The sequence below is a fragment of the Phaethon aethereus genome, assembly GCF_964289735.1.
Source record: "Phaethon aethereus genome assembly, chromosome: 10".
Taxonomy (NCBI): domain Eukaryota; kingdom Metazoa; phylum Chordata; class Aves; order Phaethontiformes; family Phaethontidae; genus Phaethon; species Phaethon aethereus.
The window spans coordinates 24,298,183-24,314,207 of NC_138586.1; the positions used below are offsets into that span (position 1 = coordinate 24,298,183).

Sequence of the window (16,025 nt, forward strand, 5' to 3'; positions counted from 1 at the left end):
TACATATATACAACCAGAAAGTTCTTTGTGTGCCTCTTAAGACCATAGCGAGGCTGTAGCTGGCACTCCTTCCCTCCCTCCTGCCAGGTGTGGCTTGGCCGGGGTTATTCTGTGCAGAGAGATGGGGCTTTATTTTTACTAGAAGAGTAAATTATTGTGACTGCAGATTGTGGAAGTTGGCATCACTTACCGAATGCTGTAAGGAAGAAGAGTCCTAGAGGATTCCTGATAGAATTCATTGTGGTGTGTTTCCACAGAAACGGGCTGAGCTGTACCAAGAGCAGGCAGGGCCTTTTGGGGCTGTTGGGCGGCGGTGAGGCTTTGCAAGCAGTTTGCAGTGACATCCCTGGCTTGAAAGCATGGCGTTCTTCCTTGGGCAGCAGTCCGGCTCTCGGCACGCGTTCCTGCTGCTGCGTGAGCAGGGCAGACCCTGCAGCCGCCTCTCTCCAGCCCGCACCCTCTCCCTGCTGCCAGGCTTTGGATGTGCAAAGCGGGCGGTGTTTGGCAGCGGTGTGTTGTATCGGGGGAAAAGGTTTCCGAGTGCCCATTAAAACAGGGACAATATGGGCTTACCTCTCCCAGCATGGAGGTGTAGCCCCGCAGCTGATCTCTTCCTGCCCAGCTCCAGCTGCTGAGCGTGGTGGCCCCTTCCTGCTGTCGAGCCCCTTTCCTGCGGCTGCGGCTCCTCCCTTTCTCCCTGGGCACCCTGCCCTGCCCCATCCCCTGGTGTCACTGCGCCACCGGTTGGAAGCCACCGAGGGAAGGGGCGGCTTCCCGCCCAGTGTCTCCGAGCAGCGCCTGGCGATGCTGCATTGGGCCCTGGTGTTGTCCTGGCTGCTGGACCGCGCAGGGACACAGCCCCGGACTGAGCACCTTCTGTCCCCTGGGTGGGGGGTGCTAGCAGGCACTGCTGCATTGGGGCCAGCTGCCTGCATCTGCCCCACGTTAATTTCTCAGTGAACACCCCGCCGTCATAATAACACCTGTAACACCAGAGCAGCACCCGATGCTGTCCGTCCTGCCTGTATTACTGGGTTTGTCAGAAGCCAGTGTTCAGCCAAGGCTCTGTACGTGTACGAGGGCGAGTCACGTTGGTCCGTAGGAGTCTGGTTTCCATTAAACGCTCCTCAGGAGCCACGCCAGGCGTTTGCAGCACTGGCTCTCCCTCCGGCTTGTCCACTCCTTTCCTAACCCTGTACCTTCCACAGTTGTTTCTCTATGGTGGGGTCTGTGCACGGAGCCAGGCGACTTCCCCGGCCACCCCAGGGCTGTCCTTGGCAGCTGCCACCTCGGCACAGGACAGCGGGAACGGCTGTCTGCCTTCGGCAGCTCGAGGCAGCGGGGTGGCACGGCGGGGTGAATGCACGCAGGCACCGCTCGCAGACGGGGCTTCCTACACCCAACTGTGCTAAAGGTGGGGATGGCTCCCCAAAATGAAAAGAATTCCTTGTCCCACATGAAATCAAACAGCACTGGACTAATTAAGGAATGCTCATTTTTTTCCCCACTGTTAAGCTAATGCGGGATGTGGTTTATAGCACGTGGACCTGGATTTCCTTCAGCTAGATAGTTGGCAAATAAACTGTCAGGCCAGAGGACATTTTGAAAGGAAAATGTAACTTAAATCAGCTATACTGTTTCTTTTTTTTCTGGTTAGAGTATATTGTGTTTGGCTTTTTCAAGCCCTTCTCTGTTATTGCCCTACCCCCTGTTTCTGTAAAAACCAAAAGGCGAGCAGCTTGCCAAGGACCGTTTCCCCAGTGCTGGGGCTAAACGCCATGCTGACACGTGCGATGGAAAAAGCAGTGCGTGCAAACCCTCCACCCCCGCCAGGCGTGCGAGCAGGGTTTGTGTGTGCAGCCGGGCTCCTGGCTCACAGGGACGCACGCGGCCAGAGCTGGCCGCTGCCTCGTCGCCAGTGCATGTGGAGGGGGATGGATGGGTGCTGGCCGGGGGTGCAGGAGCAGGGAACACGATGCACTGCCTTGTGTGCTGCTGGCTTTTGGAGGGACTGCTCAGGAACCTGGCGCTGGGTCGGGATGGGAGTTTAAAGGGGTTGTTGGAATTCACCCACAGTAGCCGAGGAGCGTGGAGGGGCTGGGCTGGGGCCATCAGGAGCGTTCAGGGAAGACAAGGGTTTGCAGTGGGATGAACAAAGATTCCCCTGAGCGACAACTGAATGGGAGCCTCCAGCCCTGGCCTGAAGCAAACGCTGCAGGGACTGAGAGTGAATTATTCGCTGAGGTTTTCCATCAAATCAATGACGACGTTCTGTGCTGGAGTTCACCCATCTACGCGCCCTCAGCCCCCCCGGCAGCTGTGCTTAAATAGCGACATTCAGGCGTGAATCTGCCTATTCAGGAGCAAAAGGTTTGACTCGTCAGAGGAAACTGCTGAACGAGGCTTTTGAGGGAAAGTGGGGACTGTCTGCTCTTCGAGTCCGTCTGCTCTTCGAGACCTTGCTGTCCCCACATGCCGCGGTTGCTGGGGGTCCTGGGGTGCTGCTGGCCTAGGCACAGGGGAAGCAGAGCAGTCTGGGGACCTGCTGGGATCCCATGTGGCTACTTGATTTCTTTTCCCAATGTCCAATTCAGTGCTGTCCAATTTTTCTCTCCCCCTCATAGCAGTGTTTCAGAAAACCCCATGTTTGCCACAGTGGTGATAAGTTCTTTTGTTACTGAGTCTGCAATGGAAAAGAACAAACAAAAATACACCTGAATCACCATTTTCCTAAGGCTAGAAAAGCAGGGGGTAGCCTATACTGTGCAGACACAATTCCTCACTGGCTCACACCTCATTTTTGGCTGTTATTTCCCCCCAGATTTTAAAAACTGATGCCAGAAGTGATTGTGCTTGTCTTATTTTTTTAAACAAACAGACAAATTACAAAAAACCCACCCATGTACACAGTGTTGCTTTGTTACAGCAATCTTTCCCCTGGTTTGGCAAAGCAGGGGTGAGCGAGCTGGTTGCACCTTAATGTCTGTGCCATCACATCTTCCACACTTCCAGCTTCCTGAATTTTGGGAAGTGCTGTCTCCAGTGCACCCCCACAAAGGAATCCAGCCTGGGACTGTGTCTATAGCTGGACTCCAAAATGAGGGGAAAATAGCAACATAAAGTATAAAATTATTCCTTTGCTTTTGTTTGATTGTCTGCATCCTATTCCCTGCAGGTGAGAAAAGTTCTGCCTCCTTCTGTTTGTATCTCGGGTATTTGTCATTGGAGACAGACTAACCCCCCAAAAAAGTGTGTAACTTTGTGCAGGAAGACGTGGTTGATGTGAGAGTGTCAAACCCATGACATGTCACTCATGCGCTCTGCCAGTGGGAGAAGGACTTGGCTTTTCCTGCGGTGAGGTGTTACCTGTGGGCTGTCACAGCTGTCACTAGGTGGGTGATTTTGACATCAGTCTGCTGCGTTGTCGCTGCCCCATCCCGGCTGCAGCTTCTCTGCCAATGTCAGCAGACGCCTTCACAACAACGGAGCCACTGATGAAGCTGTGAAGCAGCCGCACAGGATGCAAAGACACAAAGGATCTTTTTGGCTAGAAACTTCTCTGCAAAGTCCAAAAATAATTTGGGCTGAGCTACCAACCACCATCAGGAAGTGTCTTTGCTTCAAGACTGAACGTTTCTTCACGAGCGGGCCAAGAGCGGGTCCCAAGGCCATCTGCAGACGCTCTGACCAGCACAGCTTGAGCCCTCCGGCTCAGTGCCTTCAGCTGTGGCACTCTCGTACTTCTCTCAGGGCCTGTTTGTTTGTGTCTGTGACCCCCTAAAGAGGGGCAGCTATTTTAAGTCCTATGTCTTTTCCCCACATTTATTTTTTGACTCACTGGATTTTTCTCCAATATAATGAAAAACTTACTTTGGACAGTGAGAAGCCTGTCTGACAGCCTCTGTGCTCCAAGGAGCTATGCCCATGCATGCATGGCTCCAGGGTACCTGCCCCTCTGAAAACATCCCTGCGGTGGTGGTGAACGCTGCATTTGAAGCTGCATGTTTTCCTGCAGCGGACCTGTGTCGGTGTCTCTTCCTGCATGTAGCAGGACATGAGGCTATTGATCGGCTGTTGGTACAATTCGGTGCATCCATTAGTATTGCAGAAGCATTTTCAACCACACTGAGAAAGAAAAAGAAAACAACCAAACCCAAAACAAATGCTGTCTGCAGTCTCTAATGGTTATTAACATTGCAACATTTTCTAAAGTGCTTTAAATTCATGATGATTATGTCTTTTTTGAACCACCTCACTATAGTTTTGTTCCATTCAGGCTAAATTTCTGAGACTTGCTACTTCTCTGTAACAACTGCAAAAATAAACAGCCTTATTGTTCTGTCCTTTTCCAGGTTACTCATCGGCAGTACAGAAATTCTCCCAGACTTTGCAGTCCTTTCAGTTCGACTTTATTGGTGACACGCTAACAGATGATGAGATTAATATTGGTAAGTTTTCTTCTTTTTGATGCAAGCTTTCAGTTACTGAGGGAGTCTCTCCTTCTCTAGGAATTTGCCTGTGCTGAAGGTTTTTAAACAGCATCAGGGGCCAGGTTCCTCGGATGCCGATCACTGCACAGCATGTGTGTCATGTTACTTGCAGTGAAAAAAAGAATGTGATTCTGTAGCATATTTTACAAAGTTGAACTTTCATTGGTAGAGTTTCACATCCACAATTCAGCCAATACTTTGTGGAGGTTTTCCATGGCTCCAGCTCTGCTCCGTGCTACCAGGCACTGGGGAGGCTGGTGGTGCGGTGCTGACCTCCCAGCAAGTCCCGCTTCCCAGTGCCACAGGTAGACTGGGAGCACACGTGGCACTGAGCACTGGCCACATCTCCTGATCCAGACTCTGCTGAAAACACCTTAAAAAAACAAAGCAGCCCCCACTCTGCCCTGAAAAGGGGACCAGGCTACGAACTGCTGGGGAAAATCAATTGCTGGATGTGGTGATGTATGGAAAATCGTTGCCAGTCTCTGCCTTCGTGGCAGGGGGGCCTGTGGCACGAGTGTTGTACTGCTCCCCACACATCTGTTTCAGGATTTGCGATCCTAAAGCCATTTTACATCCCTGCCAACCCAGTGCAACTGTGCAGGTTACACAGCTGTCAGCTGCACCCAGGGAGCTAAAAAAACATGGCCTAAATGCCCTAAACCCAGCTCTTTTCAAATTAATCCTGCTTTTGGCTTAGCTAGTGCTGCTGAATGGCCGGTGCAGGGTGGTGGCAGCTGGCAGGAGGGACAGCAGGAGATCCTCCAGCCCCCAAAGGTCTGACCCTGGCCCATGGAACAAACCCCTTGGGGGTGCCTGCCTGAGCTGAGGGTGTGGGGATAGGGCTGCCCATGGCAGGGGGCACAGGGCATCAGCTAGGCTGCTCCTGGGGGCTGAGCATAGGAAAAACAAAACCAAACAAAACCCCCTTTTGTTGGGCTGTTGTTGAAGAGCGGCTGTAAGTGTGACATTGCTGATGTCAGGTCTCTCAGCCATCGCTGAAAGGGGAAGGAAGTAAAGCCTGTTCTTTGGGTTGTTTTATTTAAAGCAATTTAAAGCAGATTGCAGCTTGCCCTTCAAAATCTGATTTCCTTTATGGAAGGTCTGTAGGTGAAATCCACTGGAAATGAGTCACCCTCCAAATCTAATGGCGATAGAGGTGCTGAATCTCCAAACACATCCGAATAAGGGAGTGGAAAAAGTTATAAATAAACGCACCTCCTGGGAGCAGAGGGATCTGAAGCAAACAGCTGCCCAAGGAAAGGAGCGTCTCTCCTCTCGGCTGGAAGGGAAAAAACTCTGACGTTTGGGCCCCTGCGTTGCCTCTCCGCCTGCTGCTGCACGCTGGTCGCAGGAGGGGAGCAGAGCCCGCCAGCGGTGAGCCGCTGCGGTGGGGCTGTGGTGAGCCACTGCCACAGGGCTGGGGCGCTCGGCGGGTGAGGAAGACTGCTGGAAATGGCAGAGGTTGAGTGGAGGGATTGTCAGTGGAGGAAAGCAAGAAGAGATCACAGCAAATGTAAAATGCTCCGTGGTGAAATGAGTCCATTTCCCTGCTTCTGTTTTTGTTGGGGAATATTTGTTTTGCTTTTTCAAGAAGAGGTCCCCATTTCCCCTATGAAAAAGCCTGGACTGTGTTCCTCCTCCTACACCAAAGCCTGCAGTGCCTGCTGGGGCTGAGCCGCTTTGCAAGGCTCCCTTATTCCTGAAACAGCAGCAGGGTGTTGACATCTCCATAGCAGCTTCCATCTCCTGCAAGGGTGCCAGAGATCTGCGTGGGAGTGTAGGAGCTCATTTGATGTGCAGGATATGGGAATGCAGCAAAACAGTCACAAGCACTTCTTATCGTACCTCAGGGAACGTGTTTGATCTGTAAATACAACTAATGGCGCACTTCTTTCTTTGTATGTAGGCAGACAGCAGGCTGACACCCCTGCATGTCGGGTGGTGGCTTTGAATGCTGCAAGTGTGAGTCAGGACAGAGAGGCTGGGTTGATGTTGTCTGTCATGAGCAGCGCTTTGCCCCGGGGATGTTAATTGTTGCACAAGCACCCGTGTTATACGGTGGTGGCGGTCCTTCCACCGGTCACCTGCACGGGTCCTGAATCAGCAGCTCTTTCAGAGATGAATGGAGCAATGAAATCAGATGGCATGTTCATCCCTCCCAGGCACAGGAACCTGAAATCCTCTGGTTTAAGCAGCTGATGTTCTGGGCATGCTTCTGATGAGGTCAGCTGAGACACTCCCAGGTAGTCCCCAGGTGTGGCTTGGCAGGCAGCGCTTAAAGGCAGCCTCCCTGCTTTGCTCTGCTCCACAAGGGTCTGCAAGCGTTGACCCAGGCCAGTAGTGCTGATCTGGCAGCAGGGTGTAGCCTGAGCCACATGTTTGTGGTGCAAGGGCAAATTCAGTGGGTTGCTCTGCAACTGCAGCCAGGAAATGTGTGCCTGGACTTTTCCTGTAGAGTAAGAAAAAAAAAAAAAAATCTAGTGAAAATTTTAGGCACTGATATTTTCCCTTTAAGTTCAGGGCTGGATTCTCCTTCTCCCCATGAAAATTCCTTTCCTGGCTTGGGCTCAGTGTCTGTGCACGCTTCAGGTCTCACATCGTCCTGAGTAACCACAGTGAAAGTCAGCATGTTGGCCCTGTGGTTGAGTGTAATAAACTATTAGGAGATTGCATGTGCTGGGCTCTGAAGCCCTCGCTCTGGAAGAGAACTCAGAAGTTACTGACTCATCAAGAAGGTTATGTTTTGATGATGCCAGCTGAGGGACTGTGTCACGAGGCTGTGGTTTTTCTCTTTTGTGTCTGTCTCAGCAACTGCAGAGTGAATCCTCTTAATACTGGGAGCTCGTACTCGCTGGCTGTGCAGCAGCGTTATGGCTGGGTTTTAGCAGAAGGACAGGTACTTCTCCAAAGGTACTACCTGCAGATGAGGGGAGAGGGCCCTCAGCTTGCAGATGGAGCACAAATGCATCTTCTCCCCTTATCTGTGGGATGAGATATTGCTGTACATGCCTTTCTATAGGCCTGATTTGTTCCCTCATGTGTTACCCCGGCCAGGCCAGGCATGCTGGAGCTCTGGGTGCCGTCCTGCTCAAGAACTCTGGTGTCAGCCAGGTGCTTCTGAGGTTCTTTGGTCCCCTCTCAGACAGTCTTTGAATTGCTCAGCAGTGGTCAAGTGCTTCTGTGTGCTTTGCAGTGAGTGCAGGGTAACTGCAAGCACAAGAGCTACTGTAGGTTTTGCAGAGCCATCCTGTACTTTACACACGGCAGTGCAAGGGTGAGCGCAAGGCCCACAGGACCTGTCCCCAGCACTGCTCTGAGCAGGGTGCTGCTCCCACGGCTGGAGGGTGATGAGTGGCACTGTGGGAACCTTTCCCAGCAAACTCCCAGGTAGTTCCCAGGTACACTGGGACAATCAGATTATTCCCCGCAGGCATTCAGCACGCAGCCACGCTACATGCGTAGGCAGATGTTTGCCCAGCCTTGTCTTACAGCCTCCTGGAGAACCGAGACTTTCGCATTTCTCCTCGTTTCAGTGCTGTGAGTGCAATTCTGGTGAGAGGTGTTTTCCCCTGCTACAAATTCAGCCCCTTCCTGTGTTCTCCTTTGTTGGGCAGAGAGAAGGGCTGAGTGTTCCCTCTTGGTGGTAACCCTGTTGGTGTGGGGAGAGTCAACTGCTTCTACCTGTTCTCTTTTTTTTCCCCTGTGCTAAATAAACCTTATTGTTTCAGTTTGTTAAACGAAAGGTTTTATATTATTTTTGTTGTAGTTGGATTCCAAGAAAAGTGCTGATCAATTATATCTTTTTGTTTAATTTTTAATATTTTGGGGAGTGGTGTAGAAATGGTCACAGACATTGACATCTCCTGCCTGCATAGGTAAATTGGCTTTGTGCTTCTTGTCGCTGAACATAATCTTTGTCATTCCGGGCTGTTTTAATTTTACAGACTTGCCTTGGTCCTGGAACGCACCTGCAGCTCTTCCCAGCTCAGGCAGAGGTGCCAGGCCCGATCCAGTGCTGCTGGCAGCTGTCCAGGCAGGACAGGCAGCCCCGTCCTGCCTGCAGCCCGCTGCTGTGGCAGAGCCTGTTCCGCTGCAGTCCCTGGTGCTGGCAGCTGCCCCTTCCCCTCGTTTGCCCCTTCCCTGCCGCCTGCTTTACCAGCTTTGCAGCACAATTCCTAAGGAGAGCTAACTAACATTGTCTTCCCTTCCCAGGGTGTCATCTCCCTCATTGCTCTGGGCAGGAGGCCCTCCTCTCCAGTTCATAAATAAATACCCCTCGTGGCCAGCCTTTACCGATGGCCTTGCCTAACTCAGTTTCTGCCAAAAGGGGCCACCTCTTCTCTGTTTTTTGGCACACCTTTAGATGGTGAAGCTGGGGGTACAGCCAGATTTGGGTACCCCGGTACATATCCTGTGCTCCAGTGGCACATCCCATCTCCACTGACCAGCCTGTTCTTTTCTTTACAGCCGAGTCCTTTAAGGAGTTCGCGGAGCTGCTCCATGAAGTAGAGCTGGAGAGGTCCATGATGGTAAGATGATCTGAACTATGCTCTGGTAATTACTGCCTCGTCGCAATGTCTAAATGCTAAATCACGGCCAGATGGCACCATGTATCTTGGTGTCAAACTTCCCATCAGAGGAAGCTGGGATAACCAGGAACACTGCTTTGTAGTACATCTGGTCCACAGAGCGCCATCGCTGTGGGCCTTGAGCAGCAGAGGGGAGGTGCTGGGCGGGGAAGGGGAGAGGTTGTCCCATGCAGTGTCCGAAACCTCTCCTGCATGCCAGGCAGTCATGGAGCCCCAGGGGCCTGCCATCTGCAGCGCTAGGTGTTTGTTCTGCAGAGTCAGGTGTGTCTGAGCTGGTAACAAGCTGATTTTGTGGCAAAACAAAGTATTAAAGCTTAAGAAGCAACATGTATTTTTAGCTTCGTTTTTGCTGAGTGCAAGCACGTGGGTTCCCCTGTGCCCCTGCCCTTGCCCACACAGCTCCCACAGGGCGATGCGCTGCCTTCGGTCGCCTGCTGCATTTTGCCCTCTGCCTCTCCAGAGCAAGTGTTGGCTTCCTGTTTCACCCCTAATTCCAGGAAAAACACAAAGGTTAGGCTTAGTAGAGAGCTCTTACAGCATGCCAGGAATGTGCTGCTTGGCTCTGCTTTCCTCTGCCTCATGCAGCAGTGAGAACTCATGCCAGGCTGCTGGCTGGGCCAGCGCCGCAGGGGTGCCTGTGCTGGCAGGATGCCACTGTCCCCTCTGCGGGTCTGAAGACAGGCAAGGAACGGGAGGAAACCAGTAAGAGGCTGGAGGAGAGCAGCAAGATATTTCTTTATTAATTGCATCCCATGTACAATGGCTCCTTTAACAGTGGGTAAGTGGGTGGAAGGGATCATTGCAGGGATCATGGATGCTTTTAGGGATGCTGTCTAACTTTTCTAAATCTTTTTTTTGCCTTCCACTTTTAGGACCAGTCCTTTACAGTAGCTCAGTCAGGTTTCATGCTCTCACCATGTTGATCAGCTTTAAATTACCTGAAAGGGCTGTGGCAGTGTAGTGTCATATCCCTTTCTCTTCCCTTCCCTTCTCCCTGCTCTGCGGCTCAGGAGACAGCCTGTCAGTGGGGACGGGAAGAGACGGCAGGTTGTGTCCCAGTGCCAGCGTTGAGGTGGAGCCCGGGGTGAGTTTTCCTGTGGATTCATGGAGAGGGAGTGCAGAACGTGTCCCAGGAAAGCATCTTCCAGATATCTGACAGGACTGGAAAAGGCACAGGCAGGCTTTCCTTTTTCCCTAGTTGTTACTGTTATTCTCTTGCTGTGACAGATAACCTGCTGTCATTCCTCTTTTGGCTGGATCTCAAGAGAAGGAAAGCCTATCATTTATTTGAGAGCCATGTTATTAGAGCCATCAAGCCCAGTGCTGTCTGTGGTGAGAAACACCAGCCCATGAGAAAGCCACGGCAGGGAGCCAGCCTCAGCCCTGCCATCTGCTTGTGTTAGCTTGGGACCTTCATCATGCCTTCTCTGAGAAGCAGCTCCTGCCCATCGTGGCCTTGCAGAGCTCTTACGGGTTTTCTAGCATTGGAAAACAACTTGTTTCAGGACTGTGGCAGCCCCTTTCTGGCAGTGCGCTCACCGGCATGAGCATCTGCTGTGTTCACTGGGAGATGCTAGCGACTCAACACGTCCCTGCCTCTGGGATCTTAGCCATCATGGCTTTGCATTAAAGACACAGGTGGATGCTGTCGTGGAAAGCAGGGCTAGTGCAGCGGCGTGCCTGAGAGGCTGGAGGCAGTGCAACCGGGTTGTCTGGATCAGAGGAGCCGGTGGCAGAGGGGAAGGAGCTGCAGCAGCACATCTTCTCTGCTGCCTTCCCCCCCATTAGAGCAGGCAGGGCAGCTCGCTGCAGGCAGGGACCTAGCTGAGCTGAAGCAGCAGTCTCCAGTGTGCTTTGAGAATATATTTGTTCTGGTTTGTGCTTCTCAGATTGATAAATGGCCTTGCCTGCTGGGGCTGCTCCTAGCGAGGGCTCACCCAGCAGCTGGCGTACTTTGTACGTCCAGTTCTCCCAGCCTTCCTGTGTCTGATAGGGACAGCAGTCCTCTTAAAACAGGATGGGTGGCAGGTGCTGTCACTGATGGGATTGTCCTGCCTGAGCACAGCCTATGGCACAGGGCTGGTGGCAGGCTGGGGAAGCCCATCTGCCATTTACAGGCCATCCCCAAAGCCTTGTGTGCCGTGATTGGGGTTCTCTGTGTATTACAGATGGCGAAACGTGGATACGGATGGGTTAAGTGACTTCACTTACGGACAGAGAATAAGTTTGCAAGTCAGAGACATTAAAATCTAAGAGTTCTTGGCTTCTAGCCCTGTTCAGCGTTTATTTAGGAGAAGATGAATCTGTGTCCTGTAATTAAACTCTTTCTTTCTTTGTGCTGTAGGTACAAAATGCTAGTGATTTGCTGATCAAACCTTTGGAAAACTTTCGGAAGGAGCAAATAGGATTCACCAAGGTAAGGCTTGATTGTTTGTTTTAAATTTAAACAGATGTGTTTTCTATTACTATGCTTGAATTCAATTTTTTCTCCGGTGTTGTTTTTGTTTTTAAAAAGTAGACAATTGTTGTACTACATTTCGACTTCATGCTTTCAGAAACTTTCCCATCTAATGCTGGGTTTCAGCTGCTGGCATGAGAGAGTCGGTGCTGTGACTTTTAGTCTGATTTTCCAATCATGAGAGGCTCCAAAACCTTTTCCTGAATTCTTTGGGTTCTCTTCTGGCCAGATTCCAGCACTCTCTCTGTCCTCCACGAGGAGTGTTTGTTTCGACCAGTGATCAGGAGATACTCCTTGCTTCTTTTTGTCTTCTCCCTGTTGTTCATTCAGTGCTATTGAGAATACTTGCCATTGATAAGTGTGTTTTAGAGCAGGAGGGAGAAAGAGCAGTAGAGGCTGGCATCCGAAATTGATTATAGTCATAGGGCTTTTGTTATGAAATATTTAAATGAAGCACCTAATGAGTCTTTCAGATGGACCAAACTTTTAAAGAAACAAACTGTGAAAAGCAAATTCTGCACATGTCGAGCAGAAAAGATTATTTTTCCCTTGTCCGCTATCAAGAAGTCCAGGTTCCATGTTACTTGGAAATGGGGCTGGCTCTGAACCAGCTCAGAAATGGAGATGTTTTGGAGAACACTTGGGGCTTGGATTCAGCCCAGCCCATCTGGAGTCTTTGACGTTTCATAAATACAGGATTTGAGAAATGATACTTGATCACCATCCTGCCCTTCAGAGTCCCCCTGTAACGGTGTGTGTAGGACGCCTCTGAGAAGCCACAGCAGCATGAGCATGGCGGTGGCCGCAGCCATTGCTCTCGTGCTAGCCAAGGCTGCCTGCGCTTGCCCACTGGGCGCAGGGGGAAAGACTCCTCACCTCCGGGCCAGTGGGTTTTGCAGCAGGCGTCAGTGTTACAAGCACATGGACGTGCCCAGGGCCGAGAGAAAACTCCCTTCTGATTGATGTGTCTGCATTAACAGTAGGTCCAGCACATATTTAGAAGAGAGTCATGGGGAAGGAGTCATGGGGACAAGGTCAAGCTTATTTTCCCCTCTGTGTTTATGGAACACTTAAGTCAAGAGGGCAATGGTGCGCAAACGTTAAGATGACAGTATTAAAATGTCCTTCAGGCTGTTTTCTCTTTGGGTAGCCCTTAAGGTGTGTAAGGATTACTTTGCCTGCATCCCAGAGTGCACTCTGCTCCCAGAGCCGTGCCGCCTCCCGCCCGCGGGTTGCGTACCCTGCCTCCGGCTCCGGAGCTGGCCAGTGCCCGGCTGCCAGACACTCGTCTTGGCCCTGCAGCAGGGCGGCTCCAAGTGCTGGCGGGGTGTCACCTGGCAGCTCACGGCCCTTCCTCGGTCCCCACTGATGGGGCAGGGTACTCTGGGTGGAGGTGTCAGGCAGTGACCGTGGCAGGACGCTGTTCAGAAGCAGTTAAGAGAGGTGGTGGAGGGTACGGATTCGTTGCAGGTGGCTTGGAGGTCTTTGTGGGTTGGCTTTGGTTTGTTTCTGAGGAGGAACACGAGCTGCAAAGGTGTTGGGGCACCTTGGTGAGAAGAGGGCTCTAACGCAGCTCCGCAGAAGTGCTTGTACGGAGGAGCTTTCAGGGCAGCACTTTGCACCTTGTGCAGCTGCGCCCACGCTGACAGGGGATGCTTTCTCCAACGATGCCCTGCAGCCTTGAGTGGGTGCGAGTTTCAGAGTGAGCCTCAGCACACTCCAGACCCTTGCCCTCACCTCCGATGCTTTCCTGCACCACTGGCCCGGGTCCTGCTGGGCTGCGTCCTCTGAGTATCACAAAGGCACAAAGCCTTCCTTCACTTGCCAGCCCACAGAGCTCCTCCGGGTCATTCGCATCGCTCTGCAGAAGGTGTGAAATACAAATGAGGATGCCTCACAATGGTGCTCTGTCAGTGAGGGGTCCCTCTCCATTTCTGCTGTGCCTTCACCAACTGGCATCACCCGAGTAGGTCTTTTCTGATTTACACCAGGGAGAGAGAGGCCGAGGCTGGGCTGTGGAGCAGACCGGAGACATGACACACAGAATTTGTGCCCGCTGCTTCGTTTCCCATATTTTGGCAGAGTTGCCTTCTGTGAGATGTTTTCTGTTCTCTTTGCAAGATGCTGAAGCCAGATAGGAAGAGCCTTTGAATTGAGTCTTTGTGATGACTCTGGCTGGAGGGCAGCCAGTCAGTCTGACTAAGACATCTGAGTCTGCATTAACCCATTTTCCCGGGGATGAATGGAGTCTCCTCGGTCAGATGATTTGCTCCCACACAGGGGAGCCCCCGGGGTGTCACTAGGACCTGCCGCAGCCGCCCCCCTCCAGCCACCTTCCCCTGCTAGTGACTGACCCGTGGGATCATTGCTCTTCCCGTGACTTGTTGGTGAATGTTTGTATGTGTAGACATCAAGAGTAAAAGCGGAGGATCTGGGATCCCCTGAGCTGACCCATTTCTCAGCCCTGGCCCTGGCATCTTGTTCTGCTCAAAAAAAGATCTCAAAGCTAAAGAGCCGGCAAGAGTTCATGGCTGGGGCGCAGTATTGAGCGTGTAAAGGAGCCAGCGTGATCCAGACTGCTGCGAGCGCGAGGAAGGGCACGGATGGTCTTGGGGAGGCACAGACGTCGCTCAAGGGAGAGCGCGCATGGGGTGGTCTGTTTTCTCATTTCATGTTAGATCATATTCATGGAGGCTAGACTGCGTGCTCAGTCCACGCAGTCTATGAAACGCCGTGCCGTATGCCATCTCTGTTCGGCAGAAGCCGTCCGAGAGCGTGCATGGTGAAGCCATGCCTCACCGTGAGGTTTGAAAACGAGCAGAGTAGCATGTGGAGTGGTGGGGTTCTTGATTAGCAGGGGAAGGAGGCGTAGTTAGAGGGATGTGCTCACTACAAATGGGAATGTGAAACAGGATGGTAGGACTTGTTGAGGCCAGGATTGAATTGAAAAAGTTTCATTCCAATTCCACTTGGAAGGAGGCAGCTTTTTTTTTTTTTAAAAAAAAAACAAAACAAAACAAAACTGAAAACACAAAGCAAAACAAAAAAGTCAGTTGGGAAAAACTTGTTTGGACTCATTGTAAGCTGCGGGAGGAATGTTTACTATGCTCTGGGATGCAGAACAAATGCAGTGTTTTTCAAATAGTTCTTACATAGATGATAACATGTATTCCTAAAAGCACCTTGTTAATTCTGTTATTAATATTTTGTTAATAATAATTTTAAAAGAAAGGCAGGACAGTAACTTCTACTTGCTTTCATCTCTGTGGGAGCAAGGTCTAAGGTTTGAGAGAATGCAGTGGGTGAGGGAAAAAGACTGGGTTATATTAAGTGTGGTTTTATAGAAATGCTCTTTCTATACCTCTCAACAGCATTTTACTTTTTAGAAATTATCTTTTTTTTGTATTAAATGCTGACGTATCATAAAAATTAGTTAAACTTGGGCATGAAGGTTTTTTTTCCATGTGAACATATTTCTCTTTTTCCCATTTCTTCCTTCTGCCATTTGCCACCTGAGGCTGCACGACGACGAAGAACCTGCTGCCCATCTCGCACCTTCAGTTCCTCTCCAGCAACAGCTTGCGGTTTTCCCAAACTGATTTGGGGTTTGAATTCTTTTAGTGCTGTCTTCTTTATCAAAGGATAGTGAACACATCACTGTTTGTGTTCATTACGGGGCGTCCATGTTGTGAGTGCAGTAGCTCTACTGCAATTTCAGCAGGATTCTTGTTGCCTTCATCAAAACGGGGCATGCTGGGGTGGGAAATGCAGCAGAAGCGGATTCATTTCCTATTTACAGGCTTTTATCTTGTGGCGTTTCCCAGGCTCTGCTCAGAGCCACATTGTGGCTTTGCTCTCAGGAGGCAGCAGGGATGGGGACGTGTGGGCAGGGACAGGCAGGGGGGAGCCCAGCAGCACCCGGCACTGGCTGTGCACCTATCTCCCGCTCACGTCTGGCTACACGTCCTGCTGGGTGCTGATCTTCCACCCCAACCCCTGCAGATGTGTTCGGAGGTGGAGGCTCCCGGCAGGCAAAGCGTGTTTCGTTTTGTTTTGTTTTCTTTAAGAAGAGAAGTAGCCACGTGAGTTGGGCTCCTTGCTTGCAGCTCACTCTGCCTCTTCTGCGATGGGAATTTCAGAGGATCCTAATTAGCAACTAATAGTTAAGGGAGAGTTTTGGTGAGTCAGTTTGCCCCTTCCCCCCTGGTCCTCAGCTGCTCCATCTCTCTCTCAAGCTGGAACTGAGCTGCTGCTGAGGGGCTCTGGCTTTGCCCTGCTCGCGGCAGCAGCCACCATGCGGAGCAGGACCCTACACATGCGCAGCTAGCTGAAGCTGCTGGTGGATCGACTGCTGGACTGGGCAGCCTGTGCTGTCCTAGGACTCCTGTGCATTTCTGATTAAAGCAGCATCAGCTGAAGCTTGGAGAGCGAAGCTTTCGAAGAGCACCCTCCCTCACTGCTGTGCGACTGCCGGCATTCAGGTGA

At 51.4% G+C, this 16,025-nt stretch overlaps 1 protein-coding gene across 1 annotated transcript in view; it reads left to right on the forward strand.

Moving 5' to 3' along the window:
* The window catches only part of OPHN1 (oligophrenin 1), a gene marked incomplete at both ends in the record, with an annotated part of 65,383 nt that overhangs the window by 16,387 nt on the left and 32,971 nt on the right, over positions 1 to 16,025 (forward strand). The window contains 3 exons of the mRNA XM_082004030.1: positions 4,353 to 4,448; positions 8,961 to 9,022; positions 11,427 to 11,498. Coding sequence (XP_081860156.1) covers positions 4,353 to 4,448; positions 8,961 to 9,022; positions 11,427 to 11,498 — 230 coding nt within the window. The remainder of the gene's footprint in view (positions 1 to 4,352; positions 4,449 to 8,960; positions 9,023 to 11,426; positions 11,499 to 16,025) is intronic.